Source organism: Rhinatrema bivittatum, chromosome 5 (genome assembly GCF_901001135.1).
Source record: "Rhinatrema bivittatum chromosome 5, aRhiBiv1.1, whole genome shotgun sequence".
NCBI classification, from domain to species: domain Eukaryota; kingdom Metazoa; phylum Chordata; class Amphibia; order Gymnophiona; family Rhinatrematidae; genus Rhinatrema; species Rhinatrema bivittatum.
This window is the reverse complement of record NC_042619.1, coordinates 219,119,205-219,144,597: the sequence shown is the minus strand read 5'-3', so window position 1 is coordinate 219,144,597 and position 25,393 is coordinate 219,119,205. Positions and strand designations below refer to the sequence as shown.

At 46.0% G+C, this 25,393-nt stretch overlaps 1 protein-coding gene across 1 annotated transcript in view; it reads left to right on the top strand.

Moving 5' to 3' along the window:
* CLTRN (collectrin, amino acid transport regulator) overlaps positions 1 to 18,736 on the top strand; it is a 56,048-nt gene extending 37,312 nt beyond the window's left edge. The window contains exons 5-6 of the mRNA XM_029603228.1: positions 3,474 to 3,668; positions 18,086 to 18,736. Of these exons, the coding sequence (XP_029459088.1) occupies positions 3,474 to 3,668; positions 18,086 to 18,242 (352 nt within the window). The 3' untranslated portion in view covers positions 18,243 to 18,736. The remainder of the gene's footprint in view (positions 1 to 3,473; positions 3,669 to 18,085) is intronic.
* Positions 18,737 to 25,393: the final 6,657 nt, after the last annotated feature.

The window sequence follows — 25,393 nt, the reverse complement described above, 5'->3', positions numbered from 1 at the left end:
CATAACAAAATGCAGAAGAAGGAAACGGTGTAATCCAGAGAGAGAAAGGTCACGTCTTGAATGTTGCAGAAGGAATGAAAAGGAAGCAAAAAGGAAGGGCGAGAAAGATGGATGAGAAACAGAAAGAAAAAAAAGATTAACTGGGGTCCAGGGCATTGCACCAGGAAGTAAATTAGGCAGAGGACAAATAGGCCTTAGGGTCTTTCTCTGCCATCAGATTCTGGGTTGTTGTGGCTGATGGTTTGGGCTCCTTTTGAAAAGTTTTGCAAAATGCATGAAATGACAGAATATAGTGCACTTTAGGCTCGGTTCACACAAAATTTGTTTTGGCCTCTGGAAGGTTAATGGGTAAACGGACCTGAATAGCATTTGTTGTATACAATATTTGGGAAATATTCAGCAAAAAAAGGAAAAAAAAAAAAGGATTTGTCATGGCCTTCAAGAGGAGGAGGAAGAGGAGGAACTGCTGTCAAGACCATATTGAAGTCTTTTGAGGATTTATGAGCCCCGAAATTTGTGAGGTGCCTTTTTGGCCTCTCTTTAGGAAGTAAATTAACCTGCTCCACTTTATAAGCTGAGTTACCATTAACCTTTTCCGTGCACAGTTTGCTACTGAAGATATTCCAGTGCTACTGGCTTGGCTACCTTGATGTGAGGAGCAGAGTTTAAAAGTGTTTAAAATGCCACTGGTAATTTAGAGCAAGGGGCTGAGCTGTTATACAAAACCCACTTCAGTTTCAGGTTTCAGATCAGAGGGCCAGGTGTATTCAGTGTACCAGTGGCCCAAGCAGGCTTGTTGTCAGAGTAAATACAAAGAAATCTCCAGCCAAGATTTAAATTGAGGGCAAAATTAGAAGCAAAAATATGTGTGGTGGGAAAAGCCTGAAGAGCCATATAGCATGCAGAGCTCTAACATGGCGCACAATTTGCCCGAGAATTTAGTTTCCTGTGTTGTAAGAAGGGAAAAATTTCCACAGAGTAGAACGTGGAAGCAAAGATGAGCCGCAAGACTTTTGCTCAAAAGCATTACATTTTAGAAAATTGGGTAAAATTCCTACAGAGCATCTCACAGAAGTTTTTCCTAGTATAAAGGTTTTTTTTAACCCTTCCAGAAGCTTCAGGAAAGTCAGTCCTTAGGTGAAAGATGCACCATGTCAGAACTGTGCCAGTTGTCTGTGTTGACATATGCCCACCCTGTCTGGCCGATGCCTGGTCAGCGCTAATGCTCTGTTTTCTAAAGTTAGCTAATAACTGACTCTTCCAGCTGACTGTTAACGTGCAAAGAAGTGCCTGTCCCATAAGTCATGATTGCTTAATTTAACATCTGTCCACATCAATCCTCCATCACTTGCTGGAGATTGCCAAGTCTTGCCTCTGAACGTCTAAGGGCCTAATACTAATGGGCACAAAATGGGAGAAAAACAATAGGAGGGAATTTTCAAAAGGATTTACATGCTTAAAATTGGGATTTACATGTATAAATTAGGGGTAGAAAGAAGTAAACATTTTGTTTTATTTTTTATCTTCTGTTGGGGGGATTCCCCATGAATTTAGTTCATCTAATGCTTATTTCATTTTTTTTAGTAAAAAAAAAAACATTAAAAAAACCCCTGATACCCCTTAGGGGATTGTGGGTTACAGAAAGGGATGACTGGGCTTGTATCTGCCTCTCCGGTCTTCTCAGGTCACTCTGCTTTAAGATGCGCCGAGGGTGTTGTCAACGGTCACACATCGCAGTTTTGCTCAATATGGTTCTGGTTATTACTGCTTTGATTATATTTGCTTCTTTCATTTACATGTTGGTATGGTTCTGGGGGGGGATGGGGTGGGTAGGGGGGGAAGGGGAATGGGGGGGGGGGATTGCTGAAGTATGTTCCATTAAAGGTAGCAGCAACAGAGCATATGGTACTAAGTAAGTCACTGATCCTCAGTATCACTAGGATCTGACATTATTGGATTATGACCATGTATTCGGTACTGATGTTATGTGCGTGAATGTATACTATGCTGATTACTAATAAAAATCATTTCAAACCAAAAAAAAAAAACAAAACCCCCAAAAACCCAAAATAGAAAAAAAAAAAGAAACAGAGCATCCCGAGGCCTCCCATGCCCCTAACCCATGCCAGGGTCAGGATCCTTCTTAGTCTCGACTTACCCAGTGTGGGGGGATCCACAGATGAGGCCTAGACCTAGGCTGAGGTTGCAGTGACGTACCATGGCCTAAGCTTATGCAATTCTAAGGCTTTAGCCTGGGCCTAGGTATCAGGCCTGATCCTGACACCTAGGCCCAGGGTGAAGCCTAGGCTTCACCCTGGGCCTAGGTCTAAGCCAAGGTTGTGGTAGGTCACCACAACCTTGGCTTAGACTCTACGCAAAGCCCAGGCTTGGAGGCCTGGACCCGATGCCAGGCTCAGTCCTGATGCCTGGGCCCAGTCTACAGACTGGTTCATGATGCCTGTGCTTTGACTCAGACCCAGGCCCAACGCCATGGTCTGGCCCAGAGTCTGGATTCCACCGGCTTGGCCTAGGCCCAGGCATTGGAACCCAGTCTCCGGACCAGGTCCTGGTGTCAGGTTTGGATCTGGGCCGAGTCCAGGTGTCAGGACTAGGCCAAGACATGGCATCAGATTCAGTAAGTGAGGGGAAGGTGGAGCAGGGAAATTTCCTAGTTCTGAGCTGTTTCTCGAGTCTCGACCAGGCATAGGCCATGGCTTTGTCAGTTTATGGCTATGCCTAGGTGAGGCCCAGGCCTTGGGCGTTGGCCGAGGCATCAGAGTCTTGCTCGGGTGTAGGCAGGGGCCCCCTGCTTTGTGTCTTAATCTATTACCTAGGCGAGGCCCTGGCTAAGGGCCTAGACCTAGGCCTGACCATTGACTTTTTTTTTTATCGGTTTTCATAATGAAACGAGATTCTAATTAAATTTCGTTGGAATTTAACACTTTCCATTTTGAAAATGGCCCGAAACGAAATAGGAAATTTAGTCTCATTTCCCATTTTGTTTCTTCCGAATGCCCATCCCTAGTATAAATGCACTTTACCCATGTAAGGGGGCTTTTGAAAATTCTGCAATATATGCCATTGAATTGTCCATAGGTTTTTATGTATATAAGTGCACTTTAGGCACACAAATGGGCTTTTGAAAATTGCTATGATAGTGTTACATTGAAAATTATCTTCCCTGTGAATAAGAACCGAAGAGTTAGTTAATTGCTGCTTTTCTTGACAAGACAATCATTCTGAAGGGGCAAAGGGGAACATACGAAACCTGCCAGCTTTACATATTGATTTTCTGCTCCAAAACTCTTCTCATGTCAAATCTCAAGTTTGCAATTTATTGGTGATCAACAGAGCTGGATCGACTCTGAATGCAAAGAGATATTAAGCAAGAGTGTGTCTCTGAAAAGATGGTCTAAGAGAGGTTTGGTAGTACTGCAAGGCACTGAATGGAAGATCTTCATTTCTACTTTCAGTAAGAACAGAAACAGGATTAACAGCGCCTTCCTGCTGAATGACAACACGCTGCAGTTTGTGGAAATTCCCCCAACACTGTCCCCGACCACCGGCTCATCCAGCACCTCCTGGCTTATTGTATTTGGGGTTGTCACCGGCATTATCGTCATAGGAATTGTTTTCCTGATTGTGTCAGGAATCCGGCAACGCAAAAGGTAGGATGAGAGAACATAAGAGGGCCCAATCTGATACACCCATCCCTTCTCAAGGGTGCCTTACTTCATATCCTCCTGTCCCTAACCCATGTACATGGAAGTGTATGATAAGAAGTCAATTTTCAAAGGGATTTCTGCTGGTAAAAAGTGTTAGATTGTCAGTCTGAATCCGCAGGTAAAGATATACACGGTGTACTGTTACCAGGCTGGGAAGAAAACTGCACACGTAGTTTAAGACTTTCAAACCTACGATTGTACTTTTGTTCGGAAAATATATGCGCAGAAAAAGCAGGTGCGGGCACTTTTCCCTGGGGAAAGGTGCAAAGTGAAAGCATGCACAAACTTTCCCTTTCAAAACTGGGGTAAAGAGGATGCACGGACTTGGTCCTCAGTGCAGGCAGTTTGGAAATTACCCCCGTTAAATCATCAATTGATTTTGCAATGTTTTGGCTGAGAATTTTACCATAATTCTCTGTTTCTCTGCTTCTGTCTTTCCCCTGCCCATTTCTTGAACCAAGGATGTGGCCGAATATCTGGAAATTTTCGACCTCTGGCTCTTTTTTTTTTTTTTTTTGCCTCCTTTCTGCAGGAATATTCAGATCTCCTACAGGCGAGGACCTCTTTTTCACGTTTGCTTGCCGACCATTGTCAAGTGCAGTGAATTATTCTGCCACCCATGATTGCATAAGAGAAAATGTGTCCCACATGGGGAGGGTAACTTTAATAGGCATTTCTCTCCCAAATGTGGGACCTGTATGTGCACACTTTTACCCTCATTTGGGAGAGGAGGGGTCTGGGCAGGATTTTCATTCACATGCATACCTTTTGATTTCAAAAAATGATGCACATAAATTTTCATAGCAAAACTACCCACACCAAATAGCAGGTGTACTTGTGTGCAGCTTGTTTTGCCGGAGTAATTTTTAACGATTGGAAAATTGGTGTAACGTATGTGTGCAACAGCCCATAAATTTATGAAGTCTGTTACCAAATTAACCCCAAACTGAGAGAGAATTTTGGAACCATTTGACCCCTGTACAGGACGTTGTTGTCAGTTAATTGGTTAGCTGCCAGTTTATCATTCTTAGCGACTCATTTGTTCAGTAAGGCAGTGTAAGACCTGAGTGCATCTGTACGCCAGAAGATCATTTCTGAAAAGCCCAAAGAATTACACCATTTTCATGAGTCTTTCTAGATAAAGGGTGATGGATAGCCATAAAGATCTAACTGGGTCATTTTTCAAATCACGTTAGGGCATGATCGCGGGCGAGATTTAGGGTGTTATAGGAACATTTTCACATATCCAAATCATTGGCTCAGTGTGCTGCAGCAGTCAAAAAAGCAAACAGAATGTTAGGAATTATTAGGATGGGAATGGTTAATAAAACGGCAAGTGTCATAATGCCTCTGTATCGCTCCATGGTGAGACCGCATCTGGAATACTGTGTACAGTTCTGGTCGCCGCATCTCAAAAAAAGATATGGTTGCGATGGAGAAGGTACAAAGAAGGGCAACCAAAATGATAAAGGGGATGGAACAGCTCCCCTATGAGGAAAGGCTGAAGAGGTTAGGGCTGTTCAGCTTGGTGAACAGACGGCTGAGGGGGGATATGATAGAGGTCTTTAAGATCATGAGAGGTCTTGAACGAGTAGATGTGAATCGGTTATTTACACTTTCGAATAATAGAAGGACTAGGGGGCATTCCATGAAGTTAGCAAGTAGCACATTTAAGACTAATCGGAGAAAATTCTTTTTCACACAACGCACAATAAAGCTCTGGAATTTGTTGCCAAAGGATGTGGTTAGTGCAATTAGTGTAGCTGGGTTCAAAAAAGGTTTGAATAAGTTCTTGGAGGAGAAGTCCATTAATGGCTATTAATCAAATTTACTTAGGGAATAGCCACTGCTATTAATTGCATCAGTGGCATGGGATCTTCTTAGTGTTTGGGTAATTGCCAGGTTCTTGTGGCCTGGTTTGGCCTCTGTTGGAAACAGGATACTGGGCTTGATGGACCCTTGGTCTGACCCAGCATGGCAATTTCTTATGTTATGTTCATATACAAACTTCCAGGGTCATTCATCAAATGCATTAGGGTGTTATCGCAGGTGTTAGAACTTGAACGTCCGCAATAACACTATAACGCATGCATTATTTATCGTGGGCCATCCAGTGCTCCTACCATGTGACAGGGGCCGGCCAATGGCATGGATAGCCTGTCACATGGTAAGGGCAAAGGGCCATCGGCGCCATTTTGATTAGTGGCAGCCGACGGCCCGGGAGCGAGAGATCGCTCCCGGGACCCCCACCTTACCACCAGGTACCTGTAAAATGTTTTTTGGAGGGTCAGGAGGGTGGGGGTAGCAAAGGGATTAGTTTTAAAGGGTCGGGGTGGGTTTAGGGGTTATTTTTGTGTGCTGTTTTTCCCGCCCTCCCCCAAAACGATAAGAGAACCCCCACGATCAATATCGTGGGGTTTTCCTATCGTTTCAGGGGAGCCCCTGATTTCTGACAATTTGAAAATATTGACGATATTTTCAATTGTCCGATGCCCGATTCACATCGCTCATCCTCACTCGTCCGTGCCCGAGGCCGTTGATTCTCACCTCCATCCATGGAGACCCTCTGCCGGGGAGAATAACGCACCACACAGTTCCTCTGGAATGCCACATCACACCGGACCGCACGGAACATATCACTCTATATGTCATCCAGAAAGTCATCCATCCGGTTGTTCTTGGTATACCTTGGCTGCAACGTCAGAATCCGCATTTCGACTGGACGTCTTTAAAATTAACTCACTGGGGTTCAGCATGCCACGAAACCTGCCTTAAGGGTACGACCCCCTCCTTGCCTCCTGTAGCTACATCACTTTTAGAGGGCTTGCCTTCTCAGTACAGTTTGCTGACATATTCTCCAAAAAGGCCGCGGACACATTGCCTCCGCATCGAGAATTTGATTGTGCCATTAATCTGGTTCCTGGAGCCACTTCGCCTCAAGGTAGAGTCTACCTGTGTCCGCCCTGGAGACCCGCGCCATGACCGAATATATTCAGGACATTCTTCAGAAGGGGTTTATCCGTTGGTCCACATCCCCAGCCGGGGCTGGCTTCTTCTTCGTCGGAAAAAGGGATGGGACTTTGCGTCCTTGTATCGACTTCCGTGGGCTGAATGCTATTACCATCAAGGACCGATACCCATTGTCTCTAATAGCTGAGCTCTTTGACCGTTTACAGGGAGCCAGAGTGTTCTTTTAATTGAATCTTTGAGGAGCCTATAATTTGATCAGGATTCGAGAGGGTGATGAGTGGAAGACAGCTTTTAATATTAGAGATGGCTATTATGAATATCTCGCCATGCTGTTCGGACTGACTAACGCTCCTGACGTCTTCCAGCACCTCATTAATGAAATATTTCATGACTTGCTCTATGTCTGCATAGTAGTCTACTTAGACGACATCCTGATTTTTTCCCGGGACCTACAGACGCATTGACAACATGTCATCCAGGTTCTGCAACGCTTAAGAGAAAATCGACTCTATGCTAAGATTGAAAAGTGCATTTTTGAAAAAGAATCACTACCCTTTTTGGGGTACATTATTTCTAATCAGGGCTTTCAGATGGGCTCCTCCAAGTTGAAATGTATCCAAGAATAGCCCCAACCCTAGCAGTTATGTGCACTCCAGCGCTTCCTCGGTTTTGCTAACTACTATCGTAGTTTTATCCAGAACTTTTCTAAACTTTCCTCACCTCTCACTGCTCTAACTCATGAGGGGGCGAATATCAAGGCCTGGCCTGAGGAGGCAGAAGAAGCCTTCCAGGCTCTCAAGAAGTTATTCTTACAGAGACCTTGCCTTCGGCATCTTGATCCCAGACGCCCGTTTACGGTGGAGGTAGACGCCTCCGCTGAGGGAGTAGGAGCTGTCCTTAGCCAAAACGATGCATCAGGAACCTCTACCCCTGCTCTTACTTCTCAAGAAAATTCTCTCTGGCAGAACATAACTATTCCATCGGCGACAAGGAGCTCCTAGCCATTAAGCTTGCATTCGAGGAGTGGCGACAATGGCTGGAGGGAGCACAACACCGTATAACAGTTTACACAGACTATAAGAACTTGGTGTATCTCCAGCAAGCCCAGCATCTGAACCCGCGCCAAGCTCACTGGGCGCTCTTTTTCACATGTTTTGACTTTGAACTCCGCTATCGACCAGCCAGTAAAAACATCAAGGCGGATGCCTTATCCCGCTCTTTCTCTGCTGAAGACACGGATGAGCCTATTCAACATATTATAGACCCAGTTCGCATCATCCTCTCTGCTACTATTACAGTCCCACCTGGTAAAACTGTGGTACTGAAGAGGTTTCGTAGCAAGGTGCTAGCCTGGGCTCATGACTCCCAGTTGGCTGGACATCCAGGACGAGACCAGACTCAAACCCTTCTCCAGCAGTATTATTGGTGGCCAGAGATGCGCAAAGATATACGAGCATATGTCAATTCATGCCCAATCTGTGCTTAGCACAAGATTCCAGCAGGGAAAACTTGGGGGCTATTACAACCTCTTCCAATCCCTACGAAGCCATGGACACACATTTCCACAGACTTCATCATGGATCTTCCGATCTCTGAGGGCAACACAGTGATATGGGTAGTAATGGATCGATTTTCTAAAATGGCCCACTTCACCCCGCTACCCTCCCTCCCGTCTGTTCCTTGTCTGGCCCAACTATTCATGTTACATATCTTCCATCTCCACGGAATTCCGCAGCACATCGCATCCGATCACGGACCTCAATTCACAGCCCGATATTGGCTCAACCTCTGCAAGAAGTTTTGCATTTCCCTGGATTTTATCACTGCATTTCACCCTCAAGCCAAAGGTCAAGTGGAATGGACTAATCGTACCTTAAAACAATTTCTACGTTTATATGTCAACACCCGTCAGGACAACTGGGCAGCACTTCTCCCTTGGGCTGAGTTCTCCCACAACTCACAGGCCTGTACCTCAACCGGGGCCTCACACTTTCAAATTGCTTTTGGGCAACAACCCAGGCCGCCCTTGCCTTTGCCTGTTTCCTCGCCAGCAGCCCAGCTAACTGCAGCACAGTTGAAAAAGCTCTGGGTCCATACCCAGCAGATGCTACTTAAGGCGGCTCGCACCTTGAAGAAATTTGTCGACAAGTATCGAAAACCGGCTCCCCGGTTCCGTCCGGGAGAAAAGGTTTGGCTTAGCACCAGGCATATCCGTCTGAGAGTCCCATCAATGTGATTGGCCCCCCGCTACATTGGTCCCTTCCCGGTGATAAGGCAGTTAGGTCCTGTGATTTATCAACTTCGTCTGCCTGCCACGTTGAGGGTCCATAATTCCTTCCACGTGTCCCTTTTGAAGTCCTTGGTTCTCACCTGGCCTACTTGGAACGTTCCTGAAGTTCCGCAGCCCAGGGTGGAGGAGGAAACCATATACCAAATTCGTGAAGTCCTCGATGTCTGGAAACGAGGCAGCAAATAGGAGTACCTTCTGGCATGGGAGGGATTCGGGCCCGAGGAGAATTCTTGGGAACCTGCTATGAACATCCTAGATAAGGATCTTATCAAAAGCTTTCACACTGATCACCCGGGAAAACCCAAGCCTTCTAGGGGGAGGCCTAAAGGAGGGGGTACTGTTATGGCTGCTGGCCACAGCAGACCCCTACCAGGGCCGACCACTCACCGGTGCAGTCAGGCCATCCCCGAGGCACTGGCAGCAAGCAGTTATCGACAGCGTTCCCCCCCCCCCCCTGTGGCTGCTGCAGCCGCCGCTGAGGTGGGCCACATCTCTGCCTTTCTTCCTGGTTGCTGGCTTCTCCCCCACCAGGTCTCCCTAGAGCTGCGTGCGCAGCTGATCTTTCTATTTAAAGGGGCAAAGTCTGCTCCTCAGACCTTGCCTTGATTTCTTGGCTCCTGGTCCTGAGTTGCTTCAGTGCTCTGAGTTCCTGTTCCGTTCCTGTGCTCCGCTGCCTGTTCTCCTTGGTCCTGTTCCTGCCTTCCGGTCCCAGCTCCTGCTCCTTTCCTCGTTGGACGGATTCTGCTGGCTTCGACCTCTGGACCGAATTCCGACCATTTTTCTGGCTTCGACCCCCAGACCGGCGTCCAACCATTCTTCTGGCCTCGACCTTGGACTGTACTTCGACCGTTCTACTGTCTTCAGGGGCCCACCTAAGTCCAGCTGGCCCCATGCACCCAAAGGCTCAACCCGTGGGGAACGGGGCTGGTATTGGTGAAGCTCCATTTGGCCTCTGCTTCACTCTTAGGTCCCTTCCGACGGTAGGGACCTAAGAGGGTTTACCCTCTCAGGTAGCGCCAACTCTACATCGGATAAAGGGTCCACCTTCAGAATCATAACACAGAATCCATGGAGTGGGAAACAAACCAGGGGAAAACACCCAAATATATATAATACATATAAATACATTTGCATAAATAAATAAAAATCATTCAGAAATAATATGTAAAACACAATCGGGTAGATTTTCAAAGGGGTACGCGTGTACCCCCCCGAAAACTTACCCCAAACCCCCCTGCGCGCGCCGAGCCTATTTTGCATAGGCTCGGCGGCGCGCACAAGCCCCGGGACGCGCGTAAGACCCGGGGCTTACTGGAGGGGCGTGTCGGGGGCGTGTTGGGAATGACACGGTGTTTCGGGGGCGTGTCTCGAGTGATGCGGCATTTCGGGGGCGTGTCTCGAGTGATGCGGCATTTCGGGGGCAGCACCGCAGGCGTGGTTTCGGCCCGGGGGCGTTCCAGGGGCGTGGCTGCGGCCTCCAGACCAGCGACCGGAACACGGAGCGGGGCAGCCGGCCCGGCGCGCGCAAAGTTACGCCTGCTTCCAGCAGGCGTAACTTTGCCGACAAAGGTAGGGGGGGGGGTTTAGATAGGGCCTGGGGGTGGGTTAGGTAGGGGAAGGGAGGGGGAAGGAGGGGGAAGGAAAGTTCCCTCCGAGGCTGCTCCGATTTCGGAGCGGCATCGGAGGGAACAGGCAACGCGCGCCGGGCTCGGCACGCACAAGTTGCACAAATGCTACGCGCGTATCTTATAAAATCCAGCGTACTTTTGTTCGTGCCTGGTGCACGAACAAAAGTACACGCTCGCGCAAAATTATAAAATCTACCCCAATAGTTGCAAAAATAAAAATATTCAGCAAATGTAGTGTACAAACCGTTCTGCTCTGGGTGAATCAGCAGCAGCACAGATCTTGATAGGCAGTTGTCTTCTTAGGCCACTAGATGTCAGCAGTAGTACCAGCAGTAGGTCCAGAGGTAGAGCGTGAGTCCTTTCTATTCAAGTGGCTGCTCTCTTATTTTGAATTCTTTCTCCCAGCTGTGCTGATTGGCACTCTTTCCTCCTGGTGGAAATTTGATTGGATGAGAGGGTGTCAATCAGTGTTAGGGATCACCTTGCCAAGAGGGCGGAGTTAGCAATCTGTTAGCAGTCACCCCTCCAGGAGGGCAGAGTTAGCAATCTGTTAGTGATCTGCTCCTCCAGAAGGGAGGAGCTAGCAATCTGTTATTGATCTGGCTGCTGGATACTCCCATAGAAGGAGGAGTTAGCAATCTATTATGGCCTAGCTCTTCCAGAGGGGAGACATTAACAAACTGTTGTAGATCACTCCTCGAGAAGAGAGGGGATAGCAATCTGTTAGTGATGTAACCGCCAGGGAGGCAGAAGTAGTCTTTTGTAGAATGCTGTTTCCCCAAGGAGAGGAGCTAGCGATATGTAATACTCTGTAGGAGGAGATAGTGATCTGATGTGGGTTGGCTCCCACAGAGAGGCAGTTGGTATGAGACCTCTCTAGTAATGTAAGGAATAAACACTTAGTAGAAATGGTGAATCCTTGAGCCAATGGCAGATGATAGCGCCCCCAGGAGGAGATCCTGAGAGGGACCACCGGCTAGGCTGGAGTACTGAGACAAACACAGATAGTTCTTTATTAGACTAGAAGTAGAACCACCAGAGGTGGCAGTAGTGAGCTGATGTGCCCAGCAGATACTGGAATTGCGATCTCTGGGTTGCTGAGCTGTAGAGAGAGACTATAGATAGTGAGTAGACAGGGTATGCTGGATACATAACCAGTAATAGATGATACACTCACAATTGTAGATATCTGTAATGACCTCTTATGCAACAGAGAGTCTTCAGTATATTCAGGAACAGGAGCCGAAGGCGAGTACTGGTTCCTATATGCAGTCTGAAATAATAACTCACAATATCTGTGTATGAGATGGCTTCTGGAATAGAAGAAAGTCTTGGAGAGATTTAGGAACCTAGGCCCTCGTGGAGCGAGTACCGGTTCCTATCTGCAAGCTATAATAGTAATTCATAAGAGATAGGTATGCGATAGCTTCTGAGATAGAAGACAGTCTGTGAAGGGTTTTAGGAACATGGGCCCTCGTGGAGCGAGTACCGGTTCCTATCTGCAAGCTATAATAGTAATTCATAAGAGATAGGTATGCGATAGCTTTTGAGATAGAAGACAGTCTGTGAAGGGTTTTAGGAACATAGGCCCTTGTGGAGCGAGTACTGGTTCCTATCTGTAATAGAACTCATTGTGTTCACGTCTGCGATCGCCTCCAGGCAGTAAGGAGTCTTCTGAGCATTCAGGAACGTAGGCCCTCAAGGAGCGAGTACCAGATCCCATCGTAGCAATCTGAAATCAAGAAGAGAGAGAGTGGGACTCCCGAGGAGCAGGTATCCCTAGGTAAGTTTGTAGAGGCAGAGCAATGGAGAAAGAATTCCCCTTGCTAACTCGATTCGTAGTTGCAAGCAAAGACCTTTTAAGTTGGAAGCGGATGACATCACTACGGGGAGACGCCCCCGAGGTTCGCACCCTTGCTGGTATAAACTCTGGAGCACGCGTGCGCCCTTACGTCATCAGGAACATGGCAGATCCACAGCGTCAAGCCAGCCCGGGGATTCCAGGAAGAAGAGGCGAGGAGAAGCCACGGCAGCATCTGTCCGTCAGACCCGAAGGGAGTCACCACAAAGGTAGAGAGGGTGGAGCGAGGGTGAGAACAGGCACGAACGCAACAATCAATCTGTGGCACAGAATTGCTGCCGGCACTGCAGTAATTCTGAAATCCATTCATGATAATATTGGTTTGGCCATTGCAAAGCTCGTGAATTTATCATTCTTAAGACATGTCCCTTCTCACCTAAAATGTGCTTCAGTATGACCAGTTCTAAAAAGCCCTAACCTTGATACTACTACCATATTTGTTGTACCATCTCATCCCTGCCATTTTTAGCGAAAGTAGTTGATGGGATAGTATTGAAATAGTGGCAAATATATTTGGATGGCCATGAGATTTTAGATCGATACCAGTTCGACTTTGGAATAGCTCATAATATTGAGATCTTATTGTTATCCAGCCTAGATGTCTTTAGAAGACGCTTTGATAAAGGACAGTGTTTTTAACATGGTTTTTGACATGTTAAACCATTATCTACTGTTGGCAGATCTTTCAGAGGCATCTATAATGTAGTACTAAAGTGGTTCAAATTGTGCATGAGTGATCATGCTTAAAAAGTAAGATTCACTAATTCCTCTTCTTAGATCCCTTGTAAAATAGGTGTCCCACAAGGTTCTGCATTATCTGCAACTCTTTTTAACATCTTCTTAAAACCCTTCTGCAGATTAGTTGCAGAATTAAGTGCAGAATACTGTCTAAATGCTGATGACATACAATTCACAATCCCTGTGACCACAACCTTGTCAGAAGCCCTGAATTATTGTTAGAAACTGCGGGCCCCGGCTGCTTCCTTCCAGCTACCCGACTTACCGGCATGTGGCTCCTTCATCTTGGCAGAATACCGCCATTATGCACATACAGCAAGGACCCGGCAATGGATGCTCTAAGCCCATGCACAACCAACTAAGTGCATAATAATCATCCCCTTGGCAGGGAAACCACTGCAGTTTCTTCAAGATGACGTCACTTGCCTTAGCTACATAAGCCGGTCTGATCCAGCACTCCTTGCCCCGGCAACAGGTCTCCTGAGAGATCTGCTCATCAATGCATTTTGCTTCTCCCTGCATTGTTTGCCCATATTCTTGGATCTTGTCTTCTGGTGTTACTGCTCCTGTCGTGGTCTTGTGTCTTGGTCTGTTTGACGTTCCTGATTCTGGTCCTTTGTGTTAGTCTGTTCATTGCCTTCCCTATCTTGCCCTGTCTCCCCTGACTTACTTCCTAGCTTGTCCTTGGCTCGTTCTCTGACTCTCCTGATTGCCTCCTGAGCTGGTCCCCTTGCTTTGAACCTGAACTTGCCTGTCTGCTGCCTCCCCGACCTTAGTTCTTCTACTGGATTTCGCTGTCTGCTACCTGCCCTTGGTTCTTCTACTGGATTTCGCTGTCTGCTACCTGCCCTGACCTTGGTTCTTCTACTGGATTTCGCTGTCTGCTACCTGCCCTGACCTTGGTTCTTCTACTGGATTTCGCTGTCTGCTACCTGCCCTGACCTTGGTTCTTCTACTGGATTTCGCTGTCTGCTACCTGCCCTGACCTTGGTTCTTCTACTGGATTTCGCTGTCTGCTACCTGCCCTGACCTTGGTTCTTCTACTGGATTTTGCTGTCTGCTACCTGCCCTGACCTTGGTTCTTCTACTGGATTTCGCTGTCTGCTACCTGCCCTTGGTTCGTCTACTGGATTTCACTTTCTGCTGCCTGCCCTGACCTTGGTTCTTCTACTGGATTCCGCTGTCTGCTACCTGCCCTGACCTTGGTTCTTCTACTGGATTTCGCTGTCTGCTGCCTGCCCCTATTGTTTCCTGGACTTGGACTTTCTCTCCGGCCATTACCCCAGGGCTTCACCTAAGTCCTGCCGGCTGCCTGAACCAAGGGCTCAACCTGCGGGAACATCAGTTGGTATAGGTGAAGCTCCAGTCAGTCCCATCCAGAGTACGTCCCCAGTGGTCAGTGTGGGCCATACGGGCTTGTCAACTGCACTACTGCTCAAGGTCCCACATTTCTAACAATTATATGGTGAAATGTATTTCATCTATCAGGCAGTGAATGTTTACAAATAAGTCTGCATTGAATGTAGGCAAACAGAAATCTTGGTGTTATCCAGAATCACCAGAACGGACATTGCTCTCATTTTTCCATTCCAATCTCATCACAAGTGAGGAATCTTGGTATTATCTTTGATTCAGCTATATCCTTAAGCCCTCAGGTAAAAAGTGCCTTTTATAAGATATGCTTATTAAGGAAACTCAAACCATTTTTAAATGCAGGCAATTTACAGATGGTATTATAGGCATTGGTTATCTAGGGGCCAGACTATTGTAACTTGGTTTACATTGGTTTGCCAGGTTCAGCTATCAAAGCTCTACAGTCAGTACAAAATTCAGCAGCTCAGGTGTTGTCTTATTTATTTATTTATTTAAAACTTTTCTATACCGGCATTCATGATGCAATCATATCATGCCGGTTTACAAATAACAGGGGGGTGCAATAACTTTGTTATTTTTAACCAGTGCAGAGGAAGTAAAAAGTTACAATATAACAAGGTTGTTGTATCTTGAACTCAGCATAATGAATATATAACTCCGGTACTGTGTGCCCTCCAATACAGTGGCGCATTACATTAAATATCTTAATTGCAATTCACAAGACTTTGGCTGAGATGCCTTTTAGCATGGTTTTGCCTTTAATAATATATAGGCCTCCATGGCTATTAAGATTGTTGGGGAGAAATCTTTTAGACGACCCCTCTGTACGGGTGATATTACTCCGTGAATCTTGAGAAAGGACATTGGCGGTAGCAGGCCCTACAATCAGGATCTCACTTCCAGAGCTGCTAAGGGCAGAACATGTAGTAAAACATTCCGGAAAAAGTTAAAAACAATGATGTTCACCCAGGCGTTTGGGGCATGTCGATGGAGGAATGATGTGTTGATAGAGCTTTAAGAGTTCTGCTGAACTGACCAGGGTCTACGTATTTTTGGGCGCATATTAGCTGTATGATCTGTTACGTTTTGTGATGTACCTACTGTCCCTCCCCACTACCTTGTCAGGCTGGTGGTAGCCTTGAGTCATCAGATAGGGTCACCTGCAGTTCTTTCTCCTGTTTTATAGGCAGCAATATCTCCGCTTCCCTTCATCTTAAAATGTTCTGGTTTTCTGCACCCTAAATGCCTGATTTCAGATATTTTAATTAAAATATTTAGACTATAAGTAATGAGATAGGTGACCCAGGAATAAGGCCCCAAAAGAGGCAATAAAACCAAAAAAACAGGCGAGTGTGTCTGCTTAAGGGTTTTCTCAGTCAAAAGGTTCAGTGCCCATAAGTTTATTGATGACAAATAAAAGAAGTGGGTGGGACTGGATATAAATCAAGAGAGAGAGAACAGAATGTAAATGAGGTCCTAGTAAGAATGTAACTCTGCAGTAGGTGGAGAGAGACAGTAAATTTTTATTATGGTCGGTAAAACTCACCAACAAAAATACCCACCGAGTTCGATTATTGAGATGTGGCAGATTAGAAAAGTCAGCTGAGTTTTGAAATTCTTATCATCCCCTCCTTCCTTAATCATTATTGAGCTGATAGGGGAGGCTGTAAAAGCATTACAGTTTTAGACTCTGAGTCAATGAATGTCAAGGTCAGAGAGCGGCCACTGATGTGCATTGCAGGTGCCTGGGGTAGTGCACAAGATGGAGAGAGCTGCCATGGCTTTCTTAAAAGACAGAGCAGTAGCGATTGGCATTCTCGTTTCAGGCCTTTTCCGCAAGCTCCCGCAGTCTCCATCACCACTCAGTTGCTACCTTGCCTTGTTCATGGAGGCAGCTTGGTTGCCTCTTTTAGACTCCCAGGTCGCAAGCTGAACATGTTCAGCTTCCTTGTTAGAATCTCTTTCCTCAATCACCGTACGGTCATAAAGGCTTGCAATCTTTGAGCTGCGTTCTTCTGATATCATCGGGCAATTACCAACCTTTAAAGCTTGTGGGTTACCCAAGCATTCACTGATAGGCAATTTCTGAACAAATAAAAGAGTTTCTTTGGACCAATACATGCAACAAAGGGGGAAGGACCAGGGATGTGCTTTCATTGAAATACAGGCTTTCTCATTTCATTTGCTTTTGTTAAAACGAATGACAAAAAAAAAAATGAACACAATTTTTTTTTTAAAAGGTTCCTTCTCGATCCTTCCTGTACAGCCATCCCCCCCTCCCCCCAATCTCTTCCCCATCCAATCCAATTGTAGAAAATGGTGCCAGTCGACCCAAGGCCGGTGTCATCGTGGAGAACTGCTGTACAGTTGTCTCGGGCGACCGGCACCATCTTCTACCCTTACACCAGCAGGGTTGGAGCAGCTGGGCATTCAGAGTCATCAAAGCCTATGGATGGGGTAAGAGGTTGGGGGGGCGGGAGAGCCTGGGAGGTGGATTCGCTTGGGGGGGGGGGGGGCAGCTGGACCCAAATTTTTTTTTTCTTTTGAAATACACAAAATGAAACAAACGTCTGTGCACTGCGACATCATCCTGAGCTCATTCTGCACTGACCTCATGAAGGGAGCAGAGCCCCCTGAGCCCTGGTCACATAGGACGCAATTTTCACGTGGCCTGCATTGATGCCCCGCCCCTGGGCCTTGCGCTGGCTTTCAAAGTGAGGGTACGAGAATTCTTTCCCTTTTGGAACTTGTCCCAGGAAAAAGTAAATGCCGAGATCTGTGCCTGCGTTTTCCCCTCATCCCCACGCGCGCAATGGCCGGGCAGGCTTCAGCCAGCTCCTTTTAGCCAGGTAAAGGACTCCCAAAAAATGCCTTCAAAAACGTTACGGGAGGGAATTTTCAAAGGGGTTCCGTGCATAAAAGTAGCAATTTTCAAAAGCACATTTACACGCGTAAAACCTTTTGACAATTCAGCCCTATGGAGGGAATTTTTAAAGGAGCTAGGCCCATAAAAGTAGCAATTTCAAAAGTCCCATTTACGAGCGTAGATCCTCCTGAAAATTACCTCCATTATCTTAGTCCACTAAAGGATATCACCTAGATCTTGTTTGTTGATTTTTATTTGTGTGTGTGTGTGTGTGTGTGTGTGTATATTTTTCTGCAATGTGGTATTATCATAAATACGATTAATTCAATCCTCTCTTTTTCCAGCTTCATGATCACTCACCCAAAAAAGGACAACTGATACATGACTGCATATTTGTCCTGTAAAAGATCTGAACTGACCTATTTCTATGTTAGTAGTTGTAACTTGTAAGGGTTGGAAGAGAGCATGGGTGCAAACATTTACATGGAGCCAGATTATTAAATAAAGCTTAATGGCGCATTTACCATACGGACAAAATGTCCACTTCTTTTTCTATTCTCAGTAAAGTGCCAGTGGTGCATTAATGTGGTGCCTTACATACTCTAGACTGATTCTGAAATTAAATTCTTTCAGAAACCAGCGGCAGCCTGCAGGAATAGAAGACTCAGAAGTCAGAATGGCAGACGCAGCGGTGGTGGGAAACGGAATTTACTGCGACACTCTCAACGTTAGGGGAGGCGAGACGAACGAGGCATATGTCCAGGACAAGGAGGCACTCACATCCTTGTGAAAAACACCTGTTCCGTTTCTCTGGAAGACTCTAAGCACTATGGATGGGATCCACCTCCCGAGCACCAGCTGCTGGAAGGAGCCAGAAAAAACGGATTACCTTTCCTTGTTTTGGGTTTGTTTGTTTTTTTATCTAGAAGGACTAGTCCCTAAAATAAAAAAACTTACAGCAAGCGATCTGTAGAGCATGTCTGCCAGACACAGATCTGACTACCAGAATCCACCACGACCGGAAGATCCAGAGCTCCAACTCCTACCAAGCAAGGAGAGATCAGAGCCGTCGACAAGGCTATATTCCATTCAACAACATACTTTCAGTTCTTGTGACTCCATGAACCAGACGCCTTACTCTACCCTACATTGTCCCAGCTGTTTACGAGTTCAATAACAACCAATGGTTTCGTTCTGGAATATATATATATTTTTTATTTCTGATGCAAAAGTAGCAGAAGTAAACTAAGGTATTATTAAAATTAACAGTGTACTTGAGGAGTTTCTTGCTAACATCAGGGTGTGTGGAATTTAAATCTGTTCTCTTTTGCCAGGAGTTCAGCTATTAATGGAGGGTCAGACGTTTGCATTGCAGTTTTCTCTCCCCAGCGGCTAAAGGTGAATCTTGCTGCTCTACGTGTAGGCCCAGCATAGAATGTGGATCTTGGTCAACAATTTCTTAAGATAAGTGTTCTTCCAGTAACTGAACAGAAAATCCAGGGCCATCTCTAGCGTAGTGTAACTCAAGGGATGACTGCCCGGGGCACTGCACTTGGATGCCCTCTGGGCCTGGCGCAATCCTCTTCTGCCAACAGGAGGACAGCAGCTCTTCTTGTCTGCATCTGCCTCTTCCTCTGCCAGCTGCAATCTGAAAGTCTGAACACACCGGGCCCCATAAGTATCACAGGACTCGCCGGCATCTCACATTCAGACTGAAGCCGGCAGGGCTGGAGGCAGATGCAGGCAAGGCACACTGTTCTGCTGGCTGGAGGGAGAGGTCAGAGGATCGCGCAGGGAGCGGGGAGGTGGAGGAAGGGAGCTGTTAGTGGTGGAGGAGAGCTTGAGCAGGGACTGGGAGGAGGTGGGGGGAGAGAGGATCATATTGGTGGGAAGGAGAGAAATACAAAAACTTGTGGGGGGTTGCAGGGGCCCGATAAAGGCTGAGTTTCCCTGGGCCTTGCACTCTGCACCTGTCTAGAGTCAGCCCTGGATCTGTCGCATATTTTCCAGTACCCCCAATAGGTAGAAGGAATGGCCTAGTGCAAAGAGCTTCAGGTAGGCCAGGTTTTTGCATATTCTTTCTTGGTCCAAAACTGGATTAATGTACATGTTTTGGTTGGCCTAGAACGCAGATTGGTCTGTGGTTTACAGGGACAGAATCAGAGAACCCCTGGTCTAGAGGTTAGAGCACTGGAGTATAAATCACAAGTAGCCACAGAACTCAGACGATGTCAGCAGAAAAGGGCCATTTGGTCCACCCAATCTGGGCATTTAAAAACATAAGAAATTGCCATGCTGGCTCAGACCAAGGGTCCATCAAGCCCAGCATCCTGTTTCCAACAGAGGCCAAACCAGGCCACAAGAACCTGGCAATTACCCAAACACTAAGAAGATCCCATGCTACTGATGCCAGTAATAGCAGAGGCCATTCCCTAAGTCAACTTTTATTTATTTTTATTTATTTAGAACTTTTCTATACTGACGTTCATGAATAGACATATCACATCGGTTTACATCGAACCAAGGTTAAAAAATATTACATTGAACAAGGGATACATCAAACAAGGGATAGGCAAGAACACTAGTGGACGTGGTTAAAATCCATCACCAACTGCACAACTGTAGGAACTTGATTAATAGCAGTTAATGGACTTCTCCTCCAAGAATTTATCCAATCCTTTTTTAAACCCAGCTACACTCACTGCACTAACCACATCCTCTGGCAACAAATTCCAGAGCTTAATTGTGCGTTGAGTGAAAAAGAATTTGTACTTACCTTGTATCTCACACATTATTTTGGACACTGTGCAACATGGGCAGTTGGAAAGAGGATGCATTTCAACCATTGTGGATAATTTTAACCTTACTCCAAGGAGACAGACAGAAGAGTGAACAAGGGTGAGGGAAGAGGGAGTGAAGGTGCATGGAGAGCAAGTGGGGAGGGACAGAGAGGAAGAAGACAAGAATGAGTGAGCGAGAGTGGGGGGACAGCATGTACTGAGGGAGAGGAGAGCAAGATGAGAGGACAGAGAAAAATGAACAAGCCTGGGGGAGCAGGGATGAGGGTTTAGGGAGAAAGGGGTGAGCAGAGGAGAGAGAGAGAGAAGGCTGAGCATGGAGGGACAGGGAGAGGCAGAGGAGATGTACCTGGTGCGGTATAGGAATGAAGAGCCTGGAATGAAGCAGGTTGAGCAGCATTGACCCCCACCCCCGCTCAACCTCCCTATTTGGCTGCGTTTAAAAACTTTTTTTTTTATGGCCCCTGTTAGCAGCTGACCACCCTCTCAGTTGGCCGCAATAAAATATTTGCAGCAAATTGCTTATTAATGACTTTTTGCATGCATTTGTTTTATTCATGCATGCAAATTGCATGCAAAGAAGGTCATTGTAATAAGGGAGGGCATCTGGGTGGGGAGATACAAAATATTGCATATATCGTGCAATATACGCAATATAACACACGTTAGAACCCTAACGCAGCTTGATGAATGACCCAGATCGATTATAAGCCCTTTGAGGATAGGGAAATACCTACAGTACCCGAATATAATCCACTTTGAAGTGCCAAAATGTGAAATATAAATAAATGACCGGTGCACTCAAACCAGTCCGCAGGTTTCCTCCTCCATCCAACCCCCCCTAGCCGGTCAGCTTTTCAGGATAACCCTAATGAATATATATGACATATATTAGCATGTATTTGAGGCTGCACATGCAAATATACCTGATGCATATTTATTAGGGAGATCCTAAAAACCTGACTGACTGGGCAGGGGGAGGCAAGGTTTGGCTTGAGCTCACATTGCTCTAAAGGGGGAAACAAAGTGCTGGATTGCCCCTTTTAGTGCACGTGGAACCACGAGTGCGTGAGCCACGCTGCATCAGTCCCCTGCGTCCGAGTGCCAACAAAAACATTCCCAGTGTGTCCACCCAACTGGTACAAATAAACCAAAGGAGATCGTATCCCAGGATCCCATCCTATCTTCTTGAGGATAGGATGGGACGGCAGAGGAAAATTTCTCAGAGAAGATTGTTTTTCTACGTAGTATAAACATTAACTAAGAAAAACAGTAAGGCAATAACAGCAAGATGTTAGAAAGTTAAAAAAGCATAAAGATAATTATTGAACCAAGAAAGAGAGAGCATTCAGGGCTATAGTGCAAGCACAGTGCAGCGGCGGAGAGCTGTAACTCCAGCACGTAACCATAAATGACCATGGACAGATACCTCCAGTAAAGAAGGGGGTAATCCAGTTTAACTACACAACGTACTGTGACCAACATTTCAATTCACCAATTACTCACCACCAGGGCTATTTGAAAATTCCCCTTGAACCAGGCAGAATCTGGCCCCAAACCATAGTCGTGCTGGGGGTCTGACGTTTTCATTGGAGTGTGCGCTTGAATAAGTTCTGCAGGGATTTTTAAGGTTACCACAGGAATGTGGGGTTTTTTTTCTCATTTTTTTGGGGGGGGGGCAGGGGGGGCTACATTTGACTCTTTTTCAGGTAACCCTCAGAGGTTATCAGGGCCACACAAGTTGCACCCTCCAAAGGTAAACTCTGTGCACCCACTCGAGCGCTTTCACGTGGATTTTCAAAGCACACTGATGCGCACAAGTTCACTTAGAAAATCCAGGGTAAAGTTTGCATGGAAAAGGGTCCATGCAGGCTTATTACTGCCATGCACAGTTAGAACATTACCACCCCTGAGGGCTAGGTGTCCTGCAGCTGACCATGCTTCCTGAACTAATCAGCTTCAGGGTTTCTCCGCCTCTGCTTTTTTGTACATTTGTCTCGCTCAAGACATGTTTAGAAAGATCAGAGCAAGTTCCAAAATACTGACTCTATTATTATTCAAAATAATCATGAATGACTGATAAATGAATACGGAAAAAAATGTTCTTTATTTGCAGGTGATGCAGAAATACATGATCACTTAGGTCCAGTAATAGTAAGGCGATACCCGAGCTGCACAATTTTACAGAAAATTCACTGCATTATTTCATCTTAGAATTTATTGGTAACATTTTGGAGGAAACTGGCAAAATCGGCAGAATTCATTCATTCATTATCGCTGCATTTTATTGTATTAAGCTGGCATTATGCTGCGGAACTGATGACATTTGCCGTATTTCACTTTTGCGTGCTAAAAGTTCTCCCATTCACGTCTAAGACAAAAGAGGTTCTTGAACAGGCCGATACTTAGAAATATTCCCAAAACTATTTCAAGGTGAGCATGTTTATTTTCCGCGTCTTTGCTTGTGAGGTTGTGTGCGTACGACATCCTTGGGTGTGGTGAAGATAAAGCTGGATTGTTTAATGAGCACCAGTAGATGGGATACAGAACCAAGAAACCGAGGTCACTGTAATACCGGGGGCGTGAGGGGGGGACGGGGACGTGGAATCTGATGGACGGAGGGTTTTTGAGTTTACAAATTATCCATGAGATATGGAGCCATTGCAAAACTGCTTCCCAGGTATTAACAAATGTATGAACACACACACAGGCCGAAGCAATACCGTGTGCTCAAGCTAGCGCACAGATTAACCCGCGGTTGGACGCGCATCCATAACCCACTGATGCAATAAGGAGATCATAGCATCCAAACCATCGCCCGCTTTCCTCATCACGTGTAAATGCCATATTGATGAGGCTATTAGCTAGTACCCCCAATGTAAAAAGTAACAGTGCGCCTGATGCGCGCTTTTTAACCCTCAAACATTAACACCAGCCCTGGAGCTGGCATTAAGCTTTGAGGAGCCCTAAAACGTTTAACAGCAGAAAATACTGCTTTTCTGTGGTTCCTCTGACTTAATATCGTGGCGATATTAAGTCGGAGGAACCACAGAAAGCAGCAACATGAAAAAAAACAATAAAAAAAATGTCTTGACGGCGGTCAGGTTAGGAAAACGGATGCTCAATTTTACGAGCGTCCGTTTTCCTGACCCAGGCACGGCCATTTTTCCTGGGCGCTCGATGCCGAGGAGGTGCTAGGGACGCACAATTTCCCCTAGTGCCTCCTTTTTAACACAGCAGCTCATCTGCCTACTGCATCGCGTGCCCGGGAGAGGTGAATGGGCACGCATTAGGAAAGCGGGTGCTTAATCATGCACGCCCGTTTTTCCTGCTCGGATATTCCATCGACCTGACAGTATATTGGGTGTCTAAGCAGGGCCGGTGCAAGGGGATTTGGCGCCCTAGGCGAGCCTTCTCCCTTGCGCCCGCCCCCCAGGTCGTGCCACCACCCCCGGTCTCGGCCCCGACTCCTACATCGTTCTCGATCACACCCGCTGACTGTGTGGTTTTCTGGGTCGTGAGCAGGTTGGGCATTACTCGCGGCCCACCAAATCTCCACTCCTCTTTGCCACCGCTTGCGGCCCCATATGGCTCACATCCAGTGGCGCACCAAGGGTCTCCGGCGCCCGGGGGCCAATGCATGTGTGTGCCTCTCCAGCATCCCCCCGTAATCCTTCTTGTACTAATGCTTAAGGTCTCAGAAAATCAGTGGCGTCTCTAGACAGAAGAATTGTTGGGGGGGGGGGAGTCAAAATGACATTTCTTCATCACACCCACCTCTATAGCATGGATCCTGCTTTCAAATTGGTTATAAAAAAAAAAAGTATTAATAAAAAAGTCCAAAGGGTCTTCTGCGTAATTTTAAAAAGCTGGCCAGTTTCACACTCCAAAATTATTTGATAGCCTCATTCAACTAATTCTATATGGCTAGGAGAGTGAAGTCTGGAATATATAGGAAGGGACAGAATGTCAATATAAATCCTGCACCTCCAGTTCTGTAACTCTGTGCATCCACTGAAATTCCCCCAAACAATGGAGCTTGGATGTTTCCCTTACAGCTCATCATACTAAAAGATATTTTCAAATTCTGGTGTCACCTCACAGTAACAGCAGCACAAACACCTTCCACTGCCAGGCAGATTGTGAACTAACACAAAACCCCACAAAAAAGACACTCAAAATCTATACTACAATCCCATCGTAACATAACAGTAATAACACCAAGGACTCAAACAACAATAACCCTACCTGTGAAAAAGCAAGGGTAAATATTACACTGGGTCCTAGAATACCAATACACCACCTACTGAGGAAACAAAACCAACCCAATTGCTATAGATCCCTATACAGACACTATATGCTTGCAGAATCTCTCATCATGGTCACACACACAGAGCAGAGACTGACCCTCACCAAACACAGAATAAAGCCACATAAAGTATAAATAGAAATGTGCAGACAAAAACTGAACTGTAAAACGCATCACGCCAGACTCTATACAGTGTAACAATGGAAAAATAAAAATTTCACCATTCCTCGTGAAACAAATCAATAAAATCAAGATATATAAATCATTAATCATAATTATAAAATCATGCAAATAAAATAATTAAAGACTCATACAAATTTTGAAAGCTTTACCAAAAACACCAATAAAATATTTCAAACAGCAGACACATCACATACTACCCAATAATTAAAATGGTAGTCAATCAAGAAAAATGAACTTAAAAGCCACCTTTACTTACCCTCTCCAGCAGTTCTCCTACTCCTTTCCCTTGCAGGCCACACCAGAAGCAGCAGTAGCTGCTGATTGCTGAAGCTGTCCTCACAGTCCTCTTCCTTAGGGTCCACAACCAGTCTCTTCTCTCTCACACACACACACACACACACATGCACACACACACACCAGTCACACTAGGTAGCGCGCGCACATGTAGACCGCGCAAGCTTCTTTTAAAATCTACCCCATAATGACTACCGAATGATTAAATGTCATTAGACAGGCACTTCTCAAATCTATGCCAACCCCATCCAAGCTCAAACCTTACAAACTGGAAAACAGAAATAATGCTCGTGACCATCATACAATCTCTGGCTGACATTATCGGATGTTATCTCAGAAGGGACTACCTTCTGCCAA